Below are 27,034 nucleotides of genomic sequence, written 5' to 3' on the forward strand. Positions count from 1 at the left end.
TGCTGCTGCTGGTGACCCACAGCACCTCATGGATGCCCAGTTTTGCGTTGCTAGATCTGTTCGAAATCTATCCCATCTAACAAGGTGGTGGTGCCACACAACACGATAGGGGGTATCCTCAATATGAAGACGGAACTTTGCCTCCACAAGGACTGTGCGGTGGTCACTCCTACCAATACTGTCATGGACAGATGCATCTGCAGTAGTCAAATTGGTGAGGATGAGGTCAAGTATGTTTTTCCCTCTTGGTTCCCTCCCTACTTGCCATTGGCCCAGTCTAGCATCTAGGTCCTTTAGGACTCAGCTAGCTCGGTCAGTAATGGTGCTACCGAATCACTCTTGGTGATGGACATTGAAGTCCTCCACCTAGAGTACATTGTGTGCCTTTGCCACCCTCAGTGCTTCCTCCAAGTGGTGTTCGAAATAGAGGATTCATCAGCTGAGAAGTGGCGGTAGGTTGTAATCAGGCCCATGTTTGACCTGATGCCATGAGACGTTGAGGTACAGCGTCAATGTTGAGGACTCCCAGGGCAACTCCCTCCCGACTGTATCCCACTGTGCCGCCACCTCTGCTGGGTCTGTCCTGCCGGTGGGACAGGACGTACCCGGGGATGGTGATGGGACATTGATTCCATTGATTTGGATTCCAGTCAAGTTGTTGTAGAGTTGCTTTGCACCTCCAACTGATAGAACCACCATAGTGGGGTAAGCTGCGTGTCCATACTGTAGTTAGGAGGGTGGTGGCAATCCATTCACTTTCATTGAGAGTTCTATTGCACAGGGAAGTGGGGGATGATGGGATTGAGGAGGTCCCGATACTTTGTTTGTTTAGTAAGGATTCAAGCCCAGATCAAATTCAAGTTATCAAATGGTGAAATTGCGATTATTCTCCTTAGGGCATAGGAAGATTAACTGGATCTCCTTGGAGTTGGGTTTCCTCCAAGGTGACACACCTTGCAATGGAAGATTTGAATTAAGTTAACCCTCTGAGAAGACATACTAATCTGATACCTGAGCCAGTAAATTCCACTGTGTTCCAGGGCACTGTTGATGACCAAGCAGCCAGCCTGGTTGATCAACGGGACATGGAAAGGTCGACTAGGGGCTGGAATATACCCCACTCTGCTTCAGATCCCTTAGCAAGTCAAGGTGTGAGTGGATAGGGTAGTCCTGGCTAGACAAGCACTGGAAAGCTTCCCTGTAACTCTGTGCTTGGGGTCTTTAAGACTTGGTTCTTACCAATCTGGATTCACTGTCTCCAGAGTTAATTAAGCAAGGAGTGTCACTTCGCTGACACAGTGTTCATTTCCTACCAAGCAAGCATTCTCTAACTATGTGAATTTTTTAGGATTTCAATTTTGGCAATAACAAAAACAATAAACCTACAGAAGGTACAGTGAACAAATTCATGTTTACCTGTGCTTCAGGTAGAAAAAGTAGGTTAAAAGCTGCAAAGGTAATTTTCTCTTTTTTTCCTGTAAGAGAGCTATCTTTTTAAATGACATTAATTTACTCTGTACACGCAAGAATGGTAGTGGAGTATTGCTGAAAATAGCGACGTGTTGTTGAAGCTTTTCGTCTTGCACTCATCAGGACAATCCGCAAGAATACCAATGTAAGGGAAAACAATGACTTTATACTGTATGAGAAGAGAGTGCTGATTGGTTGGCACGTGAACTCTGATTGGTAGAGGCATTGCCATGGAGAATGCACCAGTTTATGGTGACTGACAGTTAACTGCCAAGCTTTGTTTGAAATTTAAACCAGGCAGCTTGACTCAAGTCAAGGCATTGCCCTGAGGAATGAACCGGCGAATGTCTGTCACTTATTTTGTTTATCTGAAACAGGCACAATGTGTGTACATGTTCTTTCTGTCTGCAAAGAACAGGGCCCTGTGTATTAATATATGCAGCTTCCAGTACACGCAAATGTGCCACACTGTGAGCCCTACTGACAATCTTAAATTGGTTGTCAGCATAATTCTTAGCACACTGAGGATTATTTAACAAATGTTGTTCAATCGCGGAATCACATCTAATGTTGGACACTGTGTTTGAGTTTAAGATTGAAAGAAGTCATTGGTGGGAGTAGTTTATAGGCCCTCTAACAGAAGCTTCACTGTAGGACAGAGTATAAATTGAGAAAATTGGGGGCTTGTAGGAAAGGTACTGCAATAATCGTGGGCAATTTTAATCTTCATATAGCTTGGACTAATCAAATTGGCATAGGTAGCCTGGAGAATGAGTTTATGGAGTGTATTGGGAACAGCTTCTTAAAACAGTATGTTCTGGAATCAACCCGGGAGCAGGCTATTTTAGACCTGATGATGTGTGATGAGACAGGATTGATAAATGACTTCACAGTAAAGGATCTTCTAGGCAAGAGTGATTATAACAGGATAGAATTCCACATTCAGATTGAGGTTGAGAAATGTGGGTCTGAAACCAGTGTCTTAAACTTAAATAAAGGGAATTACAAGGGTGTGGAGAAAAGTGTGCCAGGACAAATAAGTTAAAAAGTAAGACAATAGCAGTGGCAGACATTGAAGGAGATATTTCAAAAAATTTAACAAAGATAGATTCCATTGAGAAAAAGAGACTCTGTGAGAACGATGCACTATCTGTGGCTAACTAAGGAAGTTAAGGACGGTATTAAACCGAAAGAAAAGGTGTACAATGCTGCAAAGATTAGTGGTAGGCTAGAAGATTGGGAAAATTTTAGAAACCAGCAACGGATGACTTAAAAAAGGGGAGAAGTTAGAGTATGAGAGTAAATTAGCAAGAAATATAAAAACAGACAGTCAAAACTTCTATAAATATACAAAAAAGGAAGAGAGTAACTAAAAGAAGTGCGAGTCCCTTTGCAGATGCGACTGGAGAATTAATAATGAGAAATGGTAGAGACTTTGAACAAGTATTTTGTATCTGAATTTTCTGTTTAAAAAAACACACAAAAGCATCCCAAGAATAGTAAAAAAAAATCAAGGCAAAAGGGAGTGAGGAACTTAAAACAATCACTATCACTAGAGAAAAAATACTAGGAAAACTAATGGGACTAAAGGTTGACAAGTCCCCTGGACCTGCTGACCTGCATCCTAGGGTCTTAAAAGAAGTGGCTGCAGAGATAGTGGATGCATTGGTTGTAATCTTCCATAATTCCCTAATTTCTGGAAAGGTACGAGCAGCTTGGAAAACTGCAAGTGTAGCACCTCTATTTAAGAAAGGAGGGAGACTGAAAGCAGGAAACGACAGGCCAGTTAACCTAATCTCTGTCATTGGGAAAATGCTAGAATCCATTATTAAGAAAGTAGTAGCAAGACATTTAGAAAATCGTTTGCAAACAGGCAGAGTCAACATGGTTTTATGAAAGAGAAATCGTGTTTGACAAATTTATTCGTTTTCTTTGAGGATGTAACAAGCAGAGTGGATAAAGGGGAACCAGTAGATGTGTATTTGGATTTCCAAAAGGCATTCGATAGGTGCCACATAAAAGGTTACGACACAAGATCAAGGTGTTCGGGGTAATATATTGGCATGGATAGAGAATTGGCTAACTAACAGGAAACAAAGTTGGGATAAATGGGGCATTTTCAGGTTGGCAAACTGTAACTAGTGGAATGCCACAGGGATCAGTGCTGGGGTCTCAATTATTTACAATTGATATTAATGACTTGGATGAAGGGACCGAGTGTACTGTAGCCAAATTTGTGGATGATACAAAGATATGTAGGAAACCAAGTTGTGAGGAGGACACAAAGTGTCTGCAAGGAGATATAAATAGGTTAAATAATGGCAGATGGAGTGTAATGTGGGAAAATGAGGTTGTCCACTTTGCCAGAAAGAATAGAAAAGCAGAATATTATTTACATGGAAAGGGACTACAGAATGCTGCAGTACAGAGGGACATGGTTATTTTTGTACATGAATCACAAAAAGTCCGTATGCAGGTACAGCAAGCAATTAGCAAGGCAAATGGAATGTTGGCCTTTATTGCAATGAGGATGGAGTATAAAAGTAGGGAAGTCTTGCTACAACCTTACAGGGCATTGGTGAGACTGTGCCTAGAGTACTGCATACAGTTTTGGTCTCCTTACTTGAGGCAGTTCAGGGTTCACTAGGCTGATTCCTGAGATGAAGAGGTTGGGTTGTGAAGAAAGGTTGAGCAGGTTGGGCCTATATTTATTGGAGTTTAGAAGGATGAGAGATGATCTTATTGAAGCATATAAGATTCTGAGGGGGCTTGACAGGGTAGTTGCTGAGAGGATGTTTTCCTTTGTAGGGGAATCTAGAACTGGGGGCACAGTTTCTAAATAAGGGGTCTCCCTTTTACGATGGAAATGAGGAGGAATTTCTTCTGAGGGTTGTTAATCTTTGGAGTTCTCTTCCCCTGAGAGCAGTGGAGGTTGGATCATTGGATATATTCAAGGCTGAGTTCAACAGATTTTTGATCTACAAGGGAGTCGAAGGTTATGGGGGGCAGGCAGGAAAGTGGTGTTAGGGCCACAATCAGATCTTATTGAATGGCAGAGCAAGCTTGAGGGGCCGAATGGCCTACTCTTGCTCCTATTTCTTATCCTATGAATGGATCATACAGTATAATAAACAGAGAAGGGCATTCAAAATATATTGATATCGCACACCTCAGCATTACCGATTATGCGCAGGATACAGAATTTTTCTTTTAATTAATGATTTTCTTTTCTGCAGGATGTACAGTGGAATGACCTAGATTACATGGACCAGAAAAAGGACTTCACTTACAACTTGCAGTACTTTGGAGACTATGCACAGATGGTGAAAGAGTTCCACCAGAAGGGCCTGAAATACGTCATGATCGTGGTGAGAAGAACCACAAATTATCTGAGAATCAAAAAATATTTCAACCATTGATTTGTTTCTGAATATTAAGAATGAAAAATTCATCTTTGACAAAATTCACCAACCTTTTTTAAATACATATCAATGTTAAATATCATCCAGGGCTACTCTTCTATTTCCTTTCATAGTTATTAAGCTGTAAGTACTGCAGATTTCCCCATAGTATGAGATTGTGAGGCAGTGGTGGACTGATTTTGAATTATTTATTGTCTGAGTGTCGCATTGGGATTGAAACATTCCAATCCAGAATGTAAGGCATGTGTTTCTTGTGGGGTTGGGGAAGGGAGGGGGTGTTGTCATCCATATCCACAGAAAATTAAAGAGTAGAAACTAGATTATAGTGAATGTAACATGTGATTCATAAAGGCATTTATGAAGTTCTTTAACACCATCAAGTGACAGGTAAGAAGTACTGAAACCGAGCAGATCTGAACCGCTTTGCTTGCTTCTTGGCAAAACATTCTTAGTTTCTGTCCAAGTTGGGATGGTGGTCTGAAACAGTGTGTGTACTGTTGATGTGTTCAAGAAATTCTCTTCGGATGCCTCACAACAAACAGAAAATTAATTGGTAACATCTTTCCAATTATGGACTTTTTCTATTAATATAATGCATGTGGTGTAAGAAATTCAGAATGTAAAATATTCCTTCTTGATGTTTCCTTTGATTTCTCAGCCCGCATTGCAAACTTAAGCTGTCAGCATCAGGTAAATGTTAGAAATCAGATCTATAATTAAGAAATGTGACAGATTGCAAATCTATTTAAAATGTGGATGCTGCTCAGTATTTCCAATTTTCTGCTTTTATTATATAAAAAGAAATGTGGAGTTTTCATTTTTCAGAATTAAATGCAGTGTGCTAGTACTCCTTCTCCCCAAAACAAAATATTTCTGCTCTTGAAGACACCGACTCCTGTTGAAGTACAATTCTATGGGTGCCAGTTTCTCTCTGGTACATCAACCAAGAGGCATTTCTCGCTGTGTGAACTTAGACTGTTGAGCTTTGACCTGTTATTCAACCATATGGCAGGCAATCTTGCCCTTGCCCAATGCTGACATTTGTTCAAGTGACCTTGTAACATGATATGGTGCATTGTTTGTCACCTTGTTTTGAAGTTGAGTTCTACATCTGTAGTAACTCTCCAACTAAATTTTCTTTCTGGATTCTTAACACTGATGGCTTTTTGCTTTCCACTGTAGGATCCAGCTATCAGCAGTACACAGACAGCGGGAAAATACAAACCATATGATGATGGTGTGAAGAGAGGTGTCTTTATCAAAAATGAAACCGGCCAACCTTTGATAGGAAAGGTCAGTGTAGCAATGATTTTAACATTTGGACTTTACGTTTAATTATTTCCATTTACTGAGTTGCAAGTGACACTGACAGTGTTATTTTACCAACTCTCCTTCGCATAAAGAAATGAAAAAAAAACTATAAACCTTCAGGGAAAAAATATTTACTGAAAGTACCATTAGTAGTTCTGAAAATACCAACTGTAAGCTCACAAGTAAGTAAATCTCAGAACAGCATCTTTCTCCAAAACGTTTATTCATCTGTGAGAAAATATTATTAATTTCAAACTCTGCTAATTCAGTATGTGCGCATGGGTGCAAGTGGAGTTCCATTAACCTTAATTGTCAATAGTTGGGGTTATGCAGTCAGTTTATTGTGAAGTTGTATTTGAATGTGTATCTTCCCAATACAATCAATTTAAGATACTGTTATAAAACAGCCACCATCATCAGAAAACATCTCTGAGCTGGAGATATATGTCTTAAAATCTTATCTTTTTTAAACTGTATAAGGAGACCTACAAATGAGCATCAGGCTTGCGCAAAAACACCAATGAGTGCAACTTAATATGAAGAACTAGTTCATTGTGAATTCCTCTGAGGGTCAGGAACAGAAAACTTGAAGTTTAATTTCAATTAGAATAAAGTGAGTGTTAGGCATCCGGTGTTATCATTAAGCACTCCTGCAGAGCAGAAGATATGATGCTGTACTCTGCCACAGCAATGTGCAACAGCCACAATCTCAGCTGAGTATGTCTTAATGTAACATGATTTTGAGAAAAGATTCTCACTCTCCTTTGACCTCTAAGTAAAATAGCAAATCATGCTGCATTGAAGTCAATTTCCATGATAAACTGAACACAAGACTGTCCAAGCTTAATTCGCATGACAAGCAGCAGACAGATACTCATCAGGTTAAACTGGATTTGAATTCATCACACCACTCAGTCTTCAAAAGCATATTTAAATTATGTCTATTCTATTTAGGTTTGGCCAGGTCCAACTGCCTTCCCAGATTTTACAAATCCAGAAACTCATGCCTGGTGGTACAATAGCATCAAAGAGTTTCATGACAAAGTATCTTTTGATGGGATGTGGATTGTAAGTATGTGAACTAAACTCAAAAATTCTGTCCTTTGGTGAAAGGATTGGTAAAGCTGTGCAAAATGAGTACAATGTGCACTAGATAGCTACTTTATAACTCCTACTCAAAATGCATTCTTAATTTGACGTTACTTTATTCAAAATATATAATTTAGATAGTTTTATCATTAATTTTCTACTTTGCTGTTTTTACTGTACTTCAAATTTTTATTTAATGTAAATATTTTAACTGACAAAATGACTTTGAATTATTGGTCTAAACTGTGTGTGCACAGTAAAATACAAGAGGATGAGCCGACTGGTCTTGTCTGTCATTTGTCTAACCAGGCTCTGTCCCATTATGTGTACAGGCATACCAGAAGTTTGTTGTTGCTGTTTAAATGGTACCATTGAAATAATGAAGGAATTTTTTTTGAGGGAACAAGTCATGCTTTTGTATTTAAAATGGCACTGTTTCCACCACTTCTTGTAATAGTGTAGCATGAATGCAGCCCTTCCTACAAGATCATTCCAGGTGTCTTCAGCTGTGCACAGCTGAGTCAAATGGGATGATGAAAAAATGTTGAGAACAAGAGAGTATGTGGAACTCCATTATTTTATATATTGAAAATGAAAAGTCTCCTAAATGTAGATGATCAGAAAGCTGGGTTTTCTTACCTCCAGAACCATCAGCTTTTGTACAGTGTACAAATTGCAATGAAGTTTAAAACTTCAGAAGAAAGGCAACTGGAATGCTCAGTACAAGGGTTTATTCAGTACAAAGCTGTATCACGGTGTTTTGTAGTTAGTTTGTCTTTATTTGTGAATAAAGTACATATAAAAGGTGGTACAAACTGTGGGTTTAGAAAATTGAACATATTTGAACTACAAATTGTTAGTGGAGAAAGCAGTGTGGAAGGTGTGCCATAAACCAGCAATCACTCGGGGTGCCTTAAGAAATATGGAGTTAGATGCATCTGTCTGGCCTGACTGAGCTGAAATTTCTTTTTAAGCTAGAAATCTTGAAGAAATAAAAATAAGGTGTTTGTTTCACAGGATATGAATGAACCATCCAACTTTGTTACTGGAGCAATAAATGGCTGTCCAGACAACAATTTAGAAAATCCTCCTTATGTACCAGGTAAAAGTGAATTCATTAGCAAAAGCAAGAAACATCTTTCAACCTCCTCCTTCCAAGCCTTTGTGTACCATTTGTTTGCCATATTTGTTAATTTTTTTTTTGCAATTTGTGCATTTATGTGATTTGTTCTGCATTTTGCTTCACTGTGCTTGAATCTCTGATTTTTGTGGCAAAGAATTTAATCAGCTTGTTATGAAAATGACTCTTCTGTTTGTTTGCTGCAGGTGTGACTGGAGGAAATCTGAGGTCTCGCACAGTGTGTATGTCTGGAAAACAGTACCTGTCATCACATTATAATCTACACAACCTGTATGGGTTGATGGAAGCCATTGCTTCCCATGAGTGAGTGTCAATTGAAACAGCAATGCAGTAGTTTTACTGGACACGGGTGCAGTAGTCTTTGATGCAGGCCAAGGGTTTTGAATACTGTGCAGAATATATTTAAACTTTTTCAAAAAAAAATCTTCTGAACTCAGTTCCATGCTGCTGGTTTCTTTCCACTATCTTGACAAGTGACTATTCTTCTTGTGTGAGCTTTGAAGATCTTAGAAATTTATAGCATGGACGGAGATCATTCAGCCCATTGTGTCCATGCCGGGCAACGAGTAGCCATTCAGCCGAATCCTACTTTCCAGCTTTTTGTCAAAGGGAGTAGGGCCTTCCTCTCCACCCTATCTAGATCCCTCATAATTTTATACATTTCAATTAGGTTTCCCCTCAGCCTCCTCTGTTCCAAAGAAAACAACCCTAGTCTATCCAATCTTTCCTTGTCCAGGCAACTTCCTCATAAATCTCCTCTGTACCCTCTCTAGTCACGTTGCTCCTATAGTGCAATGACTAAAACTGCATGCAGTTCTCCAGCTGTGGCCTAACTAGTGTTTTATACAGTTCCAGCATTACCTCCCAGCTCTTATATTCTATGCCTCAGCTAATAAAGGCAAGTATTCCATAAGCCTTCTTGACCACCTTATCTACCTGTGCAACCAACTTTAGGGATCAGTGGACATGCACTCCAAGGTCCCTCTGTTCCTCTACACTTCTCAGTATCCTACCACTTATTGTGTAATCTCTTGCCTGGTTACCCTTCCCCAAATGCATTTGCCACTATTCCACCCACCTGACTAGTCCATTGATAAGTTTCCTGAAATCTACAGCTTTCTTCTTCTTTATCAACCACACGGCCAATTTTTGTATCATCTGCAAACTGCTTAATCATACCCCATATATTCAAATCCAAAGCATGGATATATACCACAAAAAGCATGATGCACATTTTCAAAAGGCATCACATGGAAGCCTGAATTGCCCTCACTAGATGCATGCAAATGTGCATGCCCAGCATGAATCACTAAGTAGCAATCAGTTGAAGAAAACCTGGCAGATTTTTCTCATCCATAACCCAAGGCACCAATTTCAATTGTAGCACCTGTACTATTGCTCTGGCTCAGATCAGTTGACACAACATAGACTGGTGACTAAATTGGGACCTTCGTAGTATCAGTGGTGCAGTTAATCATTAGACAAAGTCACTGAGTCATTGACAGGAATTCCTGATTGTGCATTAGCAGCATGCTTGCTATTGGCTAAAATCCAGAGCCAACACATTGCTCCAGAATCCATTTTAGGTTACTGCTTCTATCATTCTTTTACTTGTTATATGATGCAAATCTGAAACCTCTGACTCTGATCCTGGTGTCCAATAATTCTATAATGTTCTGTGGCTGCTTCAGGTTTCTGCAAATCTCAGAGCAGTATCAGTGCCCTCACAGCAGATACTGTATCTATATGATATTGTAATGTTTATTGTATATGACTGCAGCTGTGCAGTGGTAATGCTCTTAAATTGAGATTATGAAGGCCCCACAAGGAATATAGAAGCACTGGCGCCAATAGACCCCAGTAACTCAATTCTTTCTCTTTTTTTTAACAACAGAGGGATGACAACAGCAACAATGGATGTTGTGTTGCCTACCAATCTTCATTACTGAATTGGCTTGTACACCTTTTAAAGTGAGGTTGATGCATCATTGAAAAGAGAAAGGCGCACAAATCGTTCCAATATAACCAACTATCATTTGAAAAATAAATGAAGTTGTTTATTGACAGTAGTTAGTTGATGCCTATTTTAAGGCACCATTTGTTTAACGTTGTCTGCTTTCTTATGTCTAGTGCTTTGATCAAGGTGATAGGAAAACGTCCATTTGTGATTTCACGATCCACATTCCCCAGTCATGGTCATTATGCTGGACACTGGACTGGGGACATCTCAAGCAGCTGGAATGACATGTATTACACCATCCCAGGTAGGGAAATTAACATAGAGTTTTGACATCGACCTGAAACATTATCCCTACTTTCCAAGGAGGTTATCTGAGCTGCTGAGTATTTCCAAGACTTGGTTTTATTTATGGAGTTTTGTGTCCTTTTCAAAATGTATAACTGCTAGACTACAGTTTTACATCCCAGTAATTGTGTTATCATTGTCAGCCATGGTTCAGTTGGTGGCACTCTCACTCCTGAGTCAGAAGGTTATGGATTGAAGTCCCACTCCATGAGCTGAGTACATAAGTCAAGGCTGACACTCCAGTGCAGTACTGAGGGAGTGCCACACTGTCGGAGGTGCCGTCGTTCGGATGAGAAGTTGAGCCAAGACCCTGTCTGCCCTCTCTGGCAAAGAAGAGCAGGGAAATTATCCCCAGGGTCCAGACCAATATTTATCAAATCAACATCACAAAAACAGATTATCTTGTCGTTATCACATTGCTGTTTGTGGGAGCTTGTTGTGTGCAAATTGGATGCTGCACTTCTTACATTACAACAGTTACTCCACCTCAAAAGTACTTCTTTGGCTGTAAAGTGCTTTGGGACGTCCTGTGGCTCGTGAAAGTTACTATATAAATGCAAGTCTTTCTTCAAGTCAGTTAACATGAACTGTTAATAGAGAAATGTCAAGACTGCAGAGCACTGATTTGGATAAAAATAAGCAGAGCAGATCAGGATGGACCAGAGAGCTTAACAAAGGCGACATATGGGAAAAATAGAAAAATAATAAAGTTTAAAGCCACTATATCTGTGCAATGAATTTGCAACAATATAGATGAATTAATGGCGCAGATAAAAAAAACATGGGTTTGATCCAATAGCTGTTACAAGGACGTGGTTGGTGGGACTAAGGTCCAGGATACATAACTTTTAGAAGTGATCAGCAAGATGCGAAAGGAGGTGGGATAGCCCTGATAATGAAGGATGGGATGAAGACAGTAGAGAGAAAGGATCTTCGCATGGGAAATCAAGATGTAAAATCAGTTTAGGTGGAGCTAAGAAACCATAAGGGACAGAAAACACTAGTGGGAGTTGTTTATAGCCCCCCGCACCCCCCCCCCCCCAAAACAGTATTTATTGTGGCCAGCAGATATAAATCAGAAAATTAGAGGTGCATGTAACAAGGATAACACAGTAATCATGGGGGTCTTGAATTTTCATATAGACTGGGCAAACTAAGTTGCAGTAATAGTGTGGAGGACGAGTTCATGGAATGCGTTCGAGATCGTTTTCTCAATCAGTATGTCAAGAAGCCAATTAGAGAACAGGCTATTTTAGATCTATTATTATGCAATGAGACAGGTTTGGTTAATAACCTTTTAGTAAGGGAGCCTGTGGGAAACAGCGATCATATGGTAGAATTTTGCATTGTGTTTGAGAATGATTTAGTTAAGCCCGAAACTAGAGTCTTAAATCTGAACAAAGCAAACTGCGTAGGTATGTTTTCTCTCTCCTTTCTTGAATAGCAGGGTTACATTAGCCACCTTCCAATCCGTGTGACCATCCTAAAATCTAAGGAATTCTGGAAGATCAAAACCAATGCATCCACTATCTCTGAAGCCACCTCTTCTAAAACCTTAGGGTGTAGTCTATCAGATCTGGGGAATTTGTTGGTTTTTAGCCTCATTAATTTCTCCAGTACTATTTCTTTATTAATACTCATTTCTTCAAGTTCCTCATTGTCACTAGACCCTTACTTCCCCCCTATTTTTAGAATGTTTAGGTGTCTACCTTAAAGATAGATAGAAAGTATTTGTTTAACGTCTCTGCTGTTTCCTTATTTCAAATTACAATGTCGTCTGCCTCTGCCTGTAAGGAACCCAGGTTTACTTTCGCTAATCTCTCCCATTTTACAGTCTGTTTTTATGTCTCTTGCTAGCATATACTCATTCTGTTTTCTCTATCGATTTCTTGATCAACCTTTGCTGAATTCTAAAATCTTCCCAATACTCAGATGTATTACTCTTTTTGGCTGTATTATAAGCCTCTTTCTTTAATACTGGTTTTAACTTGTTTGCCATGGTTGGACTGCTAACCCATGGAATTTTTATTCCTTAAGGCAATGTATATTCATTGCGAATAATGAATTATTTCTTCAAATATATACCATTGTTATCTACTATCATATCTTTAAATCTAGTTTCCCAATCTATTGTAGACAACTCACCCCTCATACCTATGTAGTTTGCTTTGTTCAGATTTAAGTTGGTCTGATATCAGCAGTAAGGAAAATGCTACAATCTATTGTTAAGGACCTGGTAACAGTGATAACTTAAGAAGTCATAATATGATTGGGCAGAGTCAACACAGATTTATGAAAGGAAAATTGTATTTTACACATCTGTTAGACTTTTTGAGATTGTAACTGGCAGAACAGATGAAGGGGAACCAGTGATGCAGTATATCTGGATTTTCAAAACACATTCAATAAGGTGCCACACAAGAAATTATTGCACAAAAATTAGGGTTCTTGAGATTAGGGTTAATACATTAGATGGATTGAATATTGGTTAGCAGAAAGCAAAAGAGAAAGAATGAACGGCTCAAGTTTGCAGGTTTTATGTCTTGGGCTACTGTGAGGATGAGTGCTTGAGCCTCAGCTATTTACAGTCTATATTAATGACTTAGATCAGAGGACTGAGTGTAATGACACAGAGACTGTTAAGGGATATAGACAGGTTAAGTGAGTGGACAAGAAAATGGCAAATGAATTATAATAAAGTGTGAAGTTATCCACTTATTAGATAAAATAGAATAGCAAATTGGATTTTAATTGGCAAAAAACTGGGAAATGTTGATACTCAGAGGGACGTGCAAAAAACTGGGAAATGTTGATACTCAGAGGGACGTGGGTGTCTGTGCATGAATCACTAAGAGCACAGGCAGGCACAGCAAGCAATTAGATAAGCAAATGGTAGTTGGCCTTTATTACAAAGGGATTGGAGTATAAGAGTAGAGAAGTCTTAACTGCAATTATATAGGCCCATGGTGAGATCACATCTACTATGTATAATTTTGGATCCCTTACCTAAAGAAGGATATACTTGCCTTAGAGAGGTTTGCTAGACAGATTTCTGGGACGAGGGAATTGTTTTATGGTGAGAGATTGAATAGACTATACCTACGTGCTCTTGTATTTAGAAGAATGAGAGATGATCTCATTGAAACATGTAAAATTCTTAAGGGTGTTGACCAGGTAGATTTTGGCAGGATGTTTCCCCTGCCTGGGAGTCTAGAGCTATGGGCTACAGTACCAGAATAAGGGGTCAGCCATTTTAGACTGAGATGAACAACAACAGCTTATAGCGCCTTTAACATAATAAAACATCCCAAGGCACTTTACAGGAGCATTATAAAACAAATTATTACACCGAGCCACAAAAGGAGATATTAGGTGAGATAACCAAAAGCTTGACCAAAGAGGTAGGTTTTAAGGAGTGTCTTCGAGGAGGAAGGCAAGTAGGAGAGGTGTAGCTTGTGGCCTAAGACAACTGAAGGCACGGCCACCAATGGTGGAGCGAGTAAAATTAGGGATGCACAAGAGGCCATAATTAGAGGAGCGCAGATATCTTGGAAGATTGTGGGGCTGGAGGAGATTACAGAGATAGGGAGGGGCGAGGCCATGAAATTGAAAACGAGGGGAATTTTAAAATCAAGACATTGCTTGACTGGGAGCCAGTGTAGGTCACCAAGCACAGGGGTGGTAGGGGAATGGGACTTGGTGTGTTAAGACACGAGCAGCAGAGTTTTGGATGACTTCAAGCTTACAGAGAGTAGAATGTGGGAGACCAGCCAGGAGTGTGTTGAAATAGTCAAGTCTAGTGGTAACGAAGACATGAATGAGCTGAGACGGGTGAAGTCGGGTGATGTTACAGAGGTGGAACTAGGCGGTCTTAGTGATGGCACAAATACGAGATCGGAAGCTCATCTCAGGGTCCAATGTAACACCAAGGTTGCAAACAAACTGGCTTAGACTCAGATTGTTCCCAGGGAAAGGAATGGGATCGGTAGTTAGGGAACGGAGTTTGGAGCAGGGACTGAAAACAATGGCTTCAGCCTTCCCAATATTAAATTGGAGGAAATTTCTGTTCATCCAGGACTGGATGTCGGATAAGCAGTCTGATAATTTAGCAGCAGTGGAGGAGTTGAGAGAAGTGGTGGTGAGGTAGCACTGAGTGTTGTCAGCATACATGTGAAAACTAACACTGTGCTTCCAGAGATACGAAAACTGTTTCTATGACACGTCTGGTTAGATGTCTCCTGAGGGGAAATGTTTGTGTTCAGCCAAATATAGGACATATCTTTTATTTTCATGATTCTGATTTTCTCATTTTCCTTGCTGTGGAATTTTTCTGTTGAATCTATGAATCAATCAACTTTGCTGGCTGACAATGGATCAGGCACTTGCTCCCAGCCTCTGCCTGTGCTGTACCATGGTCACTAGGATGTGCGTGGCAGAAGTGCAGGATGATTCTCATTTTTTTTCCTTTCATTTCTGCTGCCTCATTGTTTCTCCACTGTGGGGAAACTATAGATACAACAAGCCTATGTGAGGTTGAACACATTATAAGTTGACATGCTGTGGATATGATGCCACCACAGAACACAGCCTTTTTAGTACAGCCTATGATATTTTTTAATTTTTCATGAGGATCGTCATTACTATTTCATGGCAATCTGTTACAATTGAAATTTGAAATATGAATTGTGAAAGAGCAAAAATATAAAGCACTGTATTATCTTGTGTATTTCACAGCAATAATGTTGTTTAACATGTTTGGGATTCCACTTGTTGGAGCGGATGTCTGTGGTTTCCGTTGGAGCACCACTGAAGAACTCTGTGTGCGCTGGATGCAACTTGGATCATTCTACCCATTTATGCGGAATCACAATGGCCTGAATCAGCCGGTTAGTCCTTGAGAGACCAATAAATCTTTAAGTTGGCTTGAAGAGTCCACTTTTGGTTAATTATTTTAAAACATTGAATATATAATATTGTAAAATTCAAAGAATGAAATTAAAAGATTAATTGTTAGATTTCTGTTCGGCAATAGAACATTTGAAAAAGTTGTCAAATATTTATCTGTAGCCTTTGTTAATGGAAATGGACAATACCTGTGAAGTAGAAGTTTACCATGTATTGTCCTTCAATTTGTAATATATTTGGTACAGCACTAGTCATTTTCCATGAGAACACTAAACATCAACAGAAAACATTTTCTTTGTTTTATTTTATTTTTATTTTATTTTATTTTTATCTAGAGATACAGCACTGAAACAGGCCCTTCGGCCCACCGAGTCTGTGCCGACCAAGAACCACCCATTTATACTAACCCTACAGTAATCCCATATTCCCTACCACCTACCTACACTAGGGGCAACTTACAATGGCCAATTTACCTATCACCTGCAAGTCTTTGGCAGTGGGAGGAAACCGGAGCACCCGGCGAAAACCCACGCGGTCACAGGGAGAACTTGCAAACTCCGCACAGGCAGTACCCAGAATTGAACCCAGGTCGCTGGAGCTGTGAGGCTGCGGTGCTAACCACTGCGCCACTGTGCCGCCCCATGAGCCCTTTGATGAGTACAACTAAATAGTGCTTGCTATTTGAGGATGAGGAGGACTTCCACATATCCCATTAGTGCTCTTTCCTCTGCAATTTTTCTCACTAAGATCCATCACTATTCAGGACATTTTCTCTGCCATCAATAATAGCTTCATGGCTGGAGGCATTGTTTATCACAAAGTGAGGACAACAAATTCAAGGTTCCTCCTCATTGAGGTAAAGATGTCAGTCTTCTTGTCCTTCTTGACCCGCTTATGCACCATTACCTCTGGTATCCCCCAAGGATCTCATCTACATTTTTTCCCCCCAAAAAATATATTTTATTCATAAAAATTTGTTTAAAAATGCATTACAAAACAGCACCAAGTTCACATTCCAAAAAGTGCAAAGGAAATCCGTTTTCTTCAATATAGGAGTGAGTTGCCTCACAACCCTTCCATTCCATTTTACATGCCATGTACATTTTACAGCAAACCCATATTTGGTGTATACAGTCCAAGGGGTTTCCCATGGATCCAGCCCTCAGTTCACTTTGGTGGGAGGACCTTACACAGTGGTCTTTCCCCATTGAGCCTTTGCAGCGGCTGCCCCAAGCTTTAGTGCGTCCCTCAACACATAGTCCTGGACCTTGGAATGTGCCGGTCTGCAGCACTCGGTCATGGACAACTCTTTGCGCTGGAAGACCAGCAAGTTTCGGGCAGACCAAAGTGCGTCTTTCACCAAATCGATGGTCCTCCAGCAGCAGTTGATGTTTATCTCGGTTTGCGTCCCTGGGAACAGCCCGTAGAGCACAAACTGCTGTGTCACAGTGCTGCTTGGGATGAAACTCGACAAAAACCACTGCATCTCTTCCCACACCTGCTTTGCAGAGACACATTCCAGAAGGAGGTGGGCAACTATCTCTTCCCCACCGCAGCCACCTCGAGGGCAGCATGTGGAGGGGGCGAGACTGCGGGCATACAGGAAGGATCAGACCGGGAGGGCCCTTCTCACCACCAGCCAAGCTTTTCGGCAACATCATCTGAAAGCACAGTGTTAGTTTTCACACGTATGCTGATGACGCCCAGCTCTATCTCACCACCATTATTATCAGACTGCTTCTCTGACATCCAGTACTAAATAAACAGAAATTTCCTCCAATTGAATATCGAGAAGACTGAAGCCATTGTCTTTGGTCCACAGTTCAAATTCCATTCCCTAGATACCGACTCCATCCTTCTGCCTGGCAATTGTCTGAGACTGAACCAGCCACTTGGCAACCTTATCTCCTTTGACCCCGAGATGAGCTTTTGACCACATTTCTGCACCATCACTAAGACCACCTATTTACACCTCTGTAACATCACCCAACTCTGCCCCGCCACAGTTCAGCTGGTGGAACCCTCATTCTTGCCTCTGTTACCTGTAATCTTGACTATTCCAACACATTCCTTGCTAGCCTTCCACATTCTATTCTACATTAACTTGGGTCACCCGTGTTCTCGTTCACTTCAAGACCCTATTCACCTATCACCCCTGTGCTCACTACCATACATTGGCTCCCAGTCAAGCAATGTCTCAATTTTAAAATTCTCATCCTTGTTTTCAAATGCCTCCATGCCTTTACCCCTCTCTATCTCTGTAATCTGTTCCAGCCTCACACCCCTCTGTGATATCTGCACTCATCTAATTCTGGCCTCTTCAGCATCCCCAATTTTAATTGCAACACCACTGGTGGCTGACCCTTCAGCTGCCCAGGCCCTAAACTCTGGAATTCTCTTCCTAAACCTCTCCACTTCTCTATCTCTCTTTCTTCCTTTACGATGCTCCTTAAAACCTGCCTCTTTGGCTAAGTGTTTGGCCATCTGCCCTAGTATCTGCTTATGTGGCTCGATGTCAAAGTTTGCTTTTTAACACCCCTGTGAGGCACTTTGGGATGTTTTATTATGTTAAAGGTGCTATATGAATATAAATTGTTGCTGTTGGCAGGAGCCCAGGATGCACAAGACAAGAATTGGTGCTAGGAGCTAAATTTTGGATAAGTGTTCTGCTTTTTAAATGTAACTTGTTTTTAACCTAATCATTTCATTTTGTTAAAGCAGCATGATATTTGTGATGGGATTCATGGCGGGGCTTGATACCTCTAAGCTCCACCATGCCACCTAAAGGAAAATACACAGAGAGGAGAAGCCTTGAAAAGGAAACAAGAGAAAGAGTACTGATCAGAAACTAGGGTCTAGAAATTTGATGACGCCACATCAGTTTTTCGGGGGCTGAATACATGCCTAAGCCTCCAATAGAGCGGGCAGGATGTAGGCTCCCATTTCAGGCCTACAGTACACTAGCTGTCATATTGCTGTAAGGGAAAAAATAAATTTTGGTTAACTCACTTTCCTGGTTGCCCTAAAGGACTTGCTGAGGACTTCTGCTGGTGCCGCAGTGGCCTGAACTTCAAGGCCTCTTCTTCAGTGTGAGTCCACAGCCCACTGCTCCAATGATATTGAGGCTTGAAGCCCAATATCAGGCCTGTTCATTCAGGCTCAGGAAATCATTTCCTGTGTGTCCATATTTGGTACAAATGTGTTTTTACCACTAGATGTGAATACCAGTTCTAAAGGAAGGGCTCTATTTTGTTTTTCAGTCTCAGGAACCATATGTCTTCAGTGATTCAGCACAGTCAGCAATGCGGAAAGCTCTCTTCACCAGATACATGCTGCTGCCTTTCCTTTACACACTTTTCCACAAAGTCCACTCTGCTGGAGAGATGGTTGTTCGGCCGTTGTCATTTGAGTACGTCACCTTCTTAGTACTGTGTGCAAAAAAAAATCTGCACCCTGACGAGGTTCAAAAATAATAGCCTTACCTGAGGACAGATTGAAAGTAGTTCCAATCTTGTTTTCCCTGTGGATTTGTTTCAGATGATTGTCACATTTTAATCTGAACTTCAAACTTTCTCCATTGGTTGGTCCCAGTACTAAACTGGGAGACAGAGAGTCGGAATAAAGGCTTTGTTTTCTGATCGGCAGGATATGACAAGTTCCTAGGGCTTCAGCTCTTCATCATATATTCTATTGATTTGGATAAAGGAATAGACTTTTATATCCAAGTTTGTAGAGCGGGCAAAATTATGTTCAGTGTGGGGTAGTGTGAGCTTGTTCACTTTGGATCTGGGAAAGACGAATTGGAGTTTTTTCCCAATGGTAAAAGACTAGGAGTTGTTGGGGGAGCAAAGGGATTTCAGTATTCATGCGCACACGTCACTAAAAGTTAATGCAAAACATAATCAGAAAGTGTAATAAACTGTTGTCCTTTTCTCAAGAAGAATGAATTAAAGGGGAAGAAGTTGTGCTTCGTCAGTACAGAGCCTGGGTCAGACTCCATCTGAAGTACTGAATTAAGAATTGGAGACAGGACCTCAGGGAAGATATATTAACCTTGGAAGATGTTCAGTGCAGATTCATGAGAACGATACCAGGTCTTGGAGGACAAAATTGGCTTGTACTGCCTTTAGTTTCGAAGTCTACAGAATGATCTAATCAAGATATTTAAAATGATGAAGGCATTTTGGAGAGTAGATTAAGAGCTATTTCCTCTGATGGGGGAATCCAGAGCAAGGTGGCATAATCTTAAAATTGAAGCTAGGCTATTTAGGAATGAAATAGGTTATACTTTTTTCACAGAATGTGTAGTGGAAATCCAGAACCCCTGCCCTCCAAAATGATCAAGCTGAAATTTTCAAGTTCGATCAATAGATTTTTGCTGGTAAGGGTATTCAGGAGTATGAAACAAAGGTGTGTAAAAGGACTTGAGGTACAGATCAGCCATAATCAGACTGAATGGTGAAACGGGCTTTAGGTGCTGAATGGTCTATTCCTGTTCCTCGGATCATTGGTCCAGCTGCAAACAGCAGTTATTTCTGGTGTAGCCTGGGAGTATATACTATTTTAGCATGCCATGGGCTGAATTTTAATAGCCCTCTGACATCGGAGGTCGTGGCGGGGGTGGGGTGGGGGGGTCGAAAAATTCTTCCGGGAGAGGCCCACCACAACCCCCAATGCCGAGAAGGCCCTGCCGCATTTTACTGGCGGCGAGGCCTCGGTGCAGCCCCCCAACTTACCTTATCCCAGTGGCCGTCCCACGCTGATGTTCCAGCCGCCAGCTGGAACTCGTGTGCCATTCAGAGTTCCAAGGCATGACACTAGTGGGGAGGGGGGAGAAGTGAAATTATCAGGGCGCTGGGTGAGGTGGGGGGAGCAGGGGAAACTGTTTCCATTGGCTGAGGGGATGGTGGCAAGGGGTTGAAGGTCAACGATTGTGAAGTTTGGGGGTGTAAGGTCGGTACTGGCAAAAATGGTTTTTCAGGGGTGAGAGGGAAATAAATATATTGTTTGATCATGGTGGGGGGTTGGAAGAGGTGCTTTGATGTTCAATTAACAGTTTTTATTAAAAGTAAAGGCGCTGTTTGAAAATTTTAATTGCCGGTAAGGGCTTGAAGCCCTCTAAAAATGGCAGTGGCGCCGGACGCCATTGCCTGGGATGAAGTGGCCCCCCCCCCCCTCTACATTATCGGGGGTGGCCATTCTGCCCTTCCATTTAAATGAGCTGCACGAAATATCGCAGGGACTCAGCAACGGCCGCTCCTCATGGGCGAACCACTGACTTCAAAGCGCGCTGCTGCAATTTGCGGCGTGTTAGTAAAATTCAGCCCATGTGTTTGTAGATTTTACACATGCAAATGAGAGGGCAAATGGACAGCCTGCTCTCATACATTAATGATGTAGCTCTGAGTCAGCTGGTTGGAGTAGTCATGAGCTGACTTTTGCATACATTTTTTGCTGCTTAGCTCCCCATTAAGGAGAAGCACTTGACCTTTGCTCGCCATCACCCAACAGCAGTTGAGTTTGGGAACTCAACAGTGGGACATTGAAATTCTTGAAGCACCAATTATGAGAGATTCATCAAATGTTTGTAAATGTATATATGATTGTCATTGCCATTATGTGTCTTTTTGTCAGAAGGTGTTAAAACATCCATTTTTGTACGCTTAAAAAGTCAAAATACTTAAATAGCTTCATCTGACCCTTTCTATCAGTTGATGTTACTCCAGATATTTAAATGCTGCCTTTTCTCAACCTTAGATTTCCTCAAGATCCAAAAACGCTGAACATTGATAGTCAGTTCCTGTGGGGGGAGGCACTTCTCATCACTCCAGTATTGGAACCTAAAACAGTGGAAGTATCTGGCTATTTTCCTGCGACAACATGGTACAATCTATATAATGTAAGTGTTGTACTACTCTCATTCTTGAACATGATCTTGCATTCCCTATTGTACTGGATAGTATACTACTTCTGTGCATCATCTCACTGGTTCTACTTTTGTGTCACTGATTTATTTGAGATCCCATTCAGATCAGCTCATGCTGGTCTGTGCAGTGGTCTCATTCATCCTTCTGCTCCAGTTCAATTTGTGTGCTCAGTCATATTATCTTACCAAACTAGCCTTTATACAGATTTCTTTTTGCTATGTGGAATTCGAGGAGAGTCACAGAAAGGCTTTATTGTAGTGTTGGTCTTGTGAAGCATAGAACAGTTGAAGAGAGAATCCAATGATGGGATTTTTCAACTCCACCCAAAAGTCCAAGTAAATATCTATTCCACTCCAACCATATATACCTCTCCCTCTGAACTTGTATGTTTCAATGTTTAGGGTTCTGCTATACACAGCAAGGGTCAGTACATTGTCCTGCCGGCACCCTTAGATACAATAAATGTTCATGTACAAGGAGGCTGTATTTTGCCTATACATAAAATATATGTGTGTTTGTACGTGCATACAGCTATGAATTTGTCATCATTTTAGTACCTCTCCCTCTGAACTTGTATGTTTCAATGTTTAGGGTTCTGCTATACACAGCAAGGGTCAGTACATTGTCCTGCCGGCACCCTTGGATACAATAAATGTTCATGTACGAGGAGGCTGTATTTTGCCTGTGCAGGTAAGTGTATGTACTAACTTCAGTGGGAGTGAAATTTAAGTTGTACAGGTGTGCAACATTTGTGGTAGCAGATCAACAGACTATTAGACACCTGGCCTGATTTTGTTTTCCTGCTGATGTTGAATTTTAGTCTCAATTTATTTTGTATTTGAAGCAGTATATTGGAACACGTTCTGAGGTTAATATTTGCACTGAAAAGCACAGGCAACATTTTGTCATGAGACATTGTGACACTGTCATATGTCTCTAAATTACAGAACTATACATATCTAGCATATGCTTCGACTTCCTGTGGCAATCCATAAAATTTGCATTGTGGAGCAGAGTAATAGCACTGAAACCAACAGAGAAAAACTGCACATGTACAAATTATAAATTCTGACCACAAAAGGAAGTGAAAAGTTTCCTTGGTTATACAATAGTGGCAGGCTGAAAGTTCAGCTGGCCAAAGTTAATAGAAAGGTATCCAGTTCACAGGCCCAGAATGTTTGATATCTGCTGCTGCTACTAGATTACTGCCTTTAGAGAATTGTAGAATCCTACAGCATAGAAGGAGGCCATTTGACCCATCATGCCTGTCCCAGCTCTTTGAAAGAGCAATGTAATTTAGTCCCATGCCCCAGCTTATTCTCAATAGCCCTGTAAATTACTTCTCTTCGACTACAAGTCCAGTTGTCATCTAAAAGTTCCTATGGAATCTGATTTCACCACCCTTTTGGTTAGTACGTTCCAGATCTTAACAACTCTCTCTGTGTGAAGAAATTTCTCCTCATTTCCCTTCTAGTTCTTTTGTTAGTTATTTTAAATTGCGACTTCTGGTTACTTTTTATTTAATCATTCATGGGATGTGGGCATTGCTCACAAGGCCAGCATTTATTGCCCATCCCTACTGACCCACCGTTACTCCCTACTTGCTCTATCAAAATACCTCATAATTTTGGGTCTCCTTTTTGCTCTAAGGAGGCTAATCCCAGCTTCTCCAATCTCCCCACATAACTGAACTCCCACATCCCTGGAATAAAAGCAAAATACTGCGAATGCTGGAAATCTGAAATAAAAACACAGAGTGCTGGAAATGCTTGGCAAGTCTGGCAGGATCTGTGGAGAGAGAAACAGAGTTAATGTTTCAGGTCGATGACCTTTCATCAAAACTGGCAAAGGTTAGAAATGTAATAGGTTTTGAACAAGTGGAAGAGGGATGGGGTAAGAAGAATAAAGGGGAAGGTCTGTGATAGGGTCAACTGGTGGGAGAGACCAAATGATAAAGATGTCATGGAATAAAAGTCAAAGGGAGTGTTAATAGTTGTAGTAAAAGAAAAAGCATTAGTCCAGAGAGAGTGTTAATGGTAGAATAATGAGCAGCTCTGTCTGAAAGCAAAAGCATGAAAAATAAGTTCAAGATTGGCACATGGTTTAAAAAAAAATCAAAATGGGATTCATGGTCCGAAATTGTTGAACTCAATGTTGAGTCCACAAGCGGTAAAATGCCTAATCGGAGGATGAGGTGCTGTTCCTCGAGCTTGTGTTGAGCTTCACTGGAACACTGCAGCAGGTCGAGGACAGAAATGTGGGCATGAGAGCAAGGTGGTGAATTAAAATGGCAAGCAACCGGAAGCTCGGGTCATGCTTGGAGACTGAGTGGAAGTGCTGCACGAAGCGATCACCCAATCTGCATTTGGTCTCCCCAATGTAGAGGTGACTGCATTGTGAGCAGTGAATACAGTATACTAAATTGAAAGAAGTGCAAGTAAATCACTGCTTCAACTGGAAGGAGTGTTTGGGGCCTTAGATGGTTAGAAAAGAGGAAGTAAAAGGGCAGATGTTACACCTCCTGCGATTGCATGGGAAGGTGCCGTGGAAAGGGGACGAGGTGTCGGGGTGATGGAGGCGTGAACCTCAGTGTCGTGGAGGGAACAGTCCCTTTGGAATGTTGACAGAGAAAGGGAGGTGAAGATGTGTTTGGTGGTGGCATCATGCTTGAGGTGGCAGTAATGGCGGAGGATGATCCTTTGGATGTGGAGGACGGTGGGGCGGAAAGTGAGGACAAGGGGAACTCTATTGTGGTTCTGAGATGGAGGGGAAGGGGTAAGAGCAGAGTGCAGGAAAAATTTTCCCAGTTTCTCCATCTCCATCTCATCTGTGCTGATGATGCAACCTTCCACAACAACGCTTCTGATAATTCTTCCTTTTTCCTCAACCAAGGATCCCCCACCCACTGTGGTTGACAGGGCCCTCGACCGTGTCAGACGCATTTCCTGCACTTCTGCTCTCACCCTTCCCCTCCCTCCTAGGACCACGATTGAGAAGTTAGAGAGATTTACAGAAGGAATTTCAAAGCTTACGGCCTTGGCAGCTGAAGCCACAGCCGCCAATGGTGGAGCAATTGAAATCGAGAATGCTTAAGAAACTAGAATTGGCGGAGCGCAGAGATCTCAGGAGATTATCAGGAGAAAGGAAGGCAAGTAGCCGGGTACAAGAAGGGATAGCAGGGAATGCCCCAGGATGATCTCCTCAGGCCAGAAGGGAAGATGCCGAGGGTGGAAGTGAGGTCTGAAAGCCTAAGTGTTTCCATTGCCACAAGGTGGGATACCGTCTTGCCGAATGTTGGAAGTTGCAGGGTAACCCATGGGATTTATTGGAGTACACACGCCAATGCAGAGAAAGGGGCCCTGACTGAGAGTATGACAGATCAAACTGTAGCTCCGTAAGGCCAAGTACAAAAACCGCTGTGAGTGCGGGGGATGTGAACAAGATACCTGAGAGTTACAGGGAATTCTTGTCAAAAGGAAAAGTAACTCCTTATCCCTCAGGTGAGGCAGTTAAATCTATAGTTATACTTAGGGATACAGGAGCCACCCAAACACTTTTGCTGGGGAAAGGCATAACTTTTCCACCAGAGAGCGCGCCAAATACCAAGGTTTTAGTGAATGGTATCGGCAGGGAGTATATACCGGTATCTTTGTATTGGGTGCACCTGGAGTGCGACCTAATGTCTGGTATGGTAACCGTAGGAGTTGTCCATAGTTTGCCTGTAGATGATGTTGACCTCCTGGGGAATGATCTGGCTGAAATGAAGGTAGTAGTGTCTCCAGTAATCATGGAAAGACCAAATGAAGTCAAAGAGACAGAGCAGTTACAGGAAAAGGATCCAGGAATTTTTCCTTTGGCTGTCGGGTAAGTCTTCTCTGATCAAGGCTCAGCAAGCTGATCCAGAGTTAAGTAAAGTGGCCCAATTGGCTCTAACTTAAGCTGAGACAGGGAGAGTTCCGGAAGGCTACTATTAAAAATAGGATTCTGATGAGGAAGTGAAGACCTCCTCACAGACCTGTGGATGAAGAATGGCGTTAGTTCACCAGATAGTGCTAACACCCAAGTATTGCCGGGAAATATTAAGGATAGCCCATGAAATTCCTATGGAGGGATCTGGAAGACCCAATCACGTATAAGACTGGCTAGGTCTTTACAAGGACGTGCTGCAATTTTGTAAAATGTGCCAGATTGTGGGAAAACCGCACTTGCCATAAAACTGGCACCTCTAACTCCCATATCAGTTTTTGGGAAACTATTTAGTCAGGTGCTGGTAGACTGTGTGGGACCTTTACCAAAAATAAAAGCGGGACATCAATATATGCTCACTATTATGGATATGGCTTTTCGGTTCCCAGCGGCCATTCCCTTGAGAACAATTTTTGCTAAAGCAGTGGTCGAAAAGTTACCCCAGTTCTTCACTCAATATGGATTACCTATTGAGATTCAGTCAGATCAAGATTCCAATTTTATGTCTAAAATTTTCCAGGAAATTGAGTAATCTGGGTGTAACACAGTTAAAGTCTTTAGCATACCACCCACAGACACAAAGGGCTTTAGAATGATATCATCAGACCCTCAAAACGATGAACACGGCACACTGTTATGAATATCTCCCTGATTGAGATAAGGGCTGGAATTTCTGTTGTTTGCCACCAGGGATTCACCTAATGAGTCTACCGGTTTTGGTCCTTTTGAATTAGTTTATGGACATGAGGCAAGAGGTCCTCCAAAACTAATCAAAGAAAAATTTTTAGAACAGAGGGACAAATCTCAAATTTAACCTCCTAATATCCAGTTAGCTAATACTGAATTGTTAGGGAGATTTGACACTATGCTTTCATACTTAGATGCTGAACAATAAGAAGACCTAACAAGGCTACTCACAGAATTTAAATGAGTCTGTAGGGATAAACCAGGATGTACAACCTTAGCCATACATTATGTGGATGTCGGAGAATCCTCTCCTGCAAAGCAGAATCCTTATCGCTTAAGTCCAGAGAAACAGGCCCAGGTGAAAGCAGAAATCCAATACTTGTTGGAAAACTATCTAATTGAAGTCAGTCAAACCAGCTGGAGTTCCCCAATCATGTTTGTGCCTAAGCCTGACAGTTCAACTAGATTTTGCATAGACTACTGAAAGGTTAATGCAGTAACAAGGCAGACTCCAACCCAACTCCATTGATGGAGTTCCCTAAGACATCGTGAGGTTTTTGTGGATGTCTGGTTTCTACCGCAAATTTGTACCAAACTTTAGCACTATAGCTGCTCCACTGACATATTTGCTCCAAAAAAAGAAAGCCAAGGTATTGTGGTCAGAAGAGTGCCAAGCATCTTTTAAGAGGCTGAAAGCCATTTTGATCAAGGAACCAGTGTTGGCTGCCCCAAATTTCACTAAGCCCTTCAAGGTAGCAATTGATGCTAGTGACCTGGGGGTCGGTGCAGTCCTGTTACAAGAAGATGAATC

At 41.4% G+C, this 27,034-nt stretch overlaps 1 protein-coding gene across 2 annotated transcripts in view; it reads left to right on the forward strand.

Annotated features, from left to right (window-relative positions):
* Positions 1-27,034, forward strand: part of LOC137384346 (lysosomal alpha-glucosidase-like) — a 67,115-nt gene that overhangs the window by 29,290 nt on the left and 10,791 nt on the right. For both annotated transcript variants that reach the window (XM_068058237.1, XM_068058238.1), the window contains exons 8-17: positions 4,707-4,838; positions 6,075-6,185; positions 7,158-7,271; positions 8,310-8,394; positions 8,619-8,736; positions 10,564-10,697; positions 15,473-15,624; positions 18,904-19,052; positions 21,401-21,542; positions 22,162-22,260. In XM_068058237.1, the coding sequence (XP_067914338.1) occupies positions 4,707-4,838; positions 6,075-6,185; positions 7,158-7,271; positions 8,310-8,394; positions 8,619-8,736; positions 10,564-10,697; positions 15,473-15,624; positions 18,904-19,052; positions 21,401-21,542; positions 22,162-22,260 (1,236 nt within the window). The remainder of the gene's footprint in view (positions 1-4,706; positions 4,839-6,074; positions 6,186-7,157; positions 7,272-8,309; positions 8,395-8,618; positions 8,737-10,563; positions 10,698-15,472; positions 15,625-18,903; positions 19,053-21,400; positions 21,543-22,161; positions 22,261-27,034) is intronic.

Source organism: Heterodontus francisci, chromosome 26 (assembly GCF_036365525.1).
Source record: "Heterodontus francisci isolate sHetFra1 chromosome 26, sHetFra1.hap1, whole genome shotgun sequence".
NCBI classification, from domain to species: Eukaryota; Metazoa; Chordata; class Chondrichthyes; order Heterodontiformes; family Heterodontidae; genus Heterodontus; species Heterodontus francisci.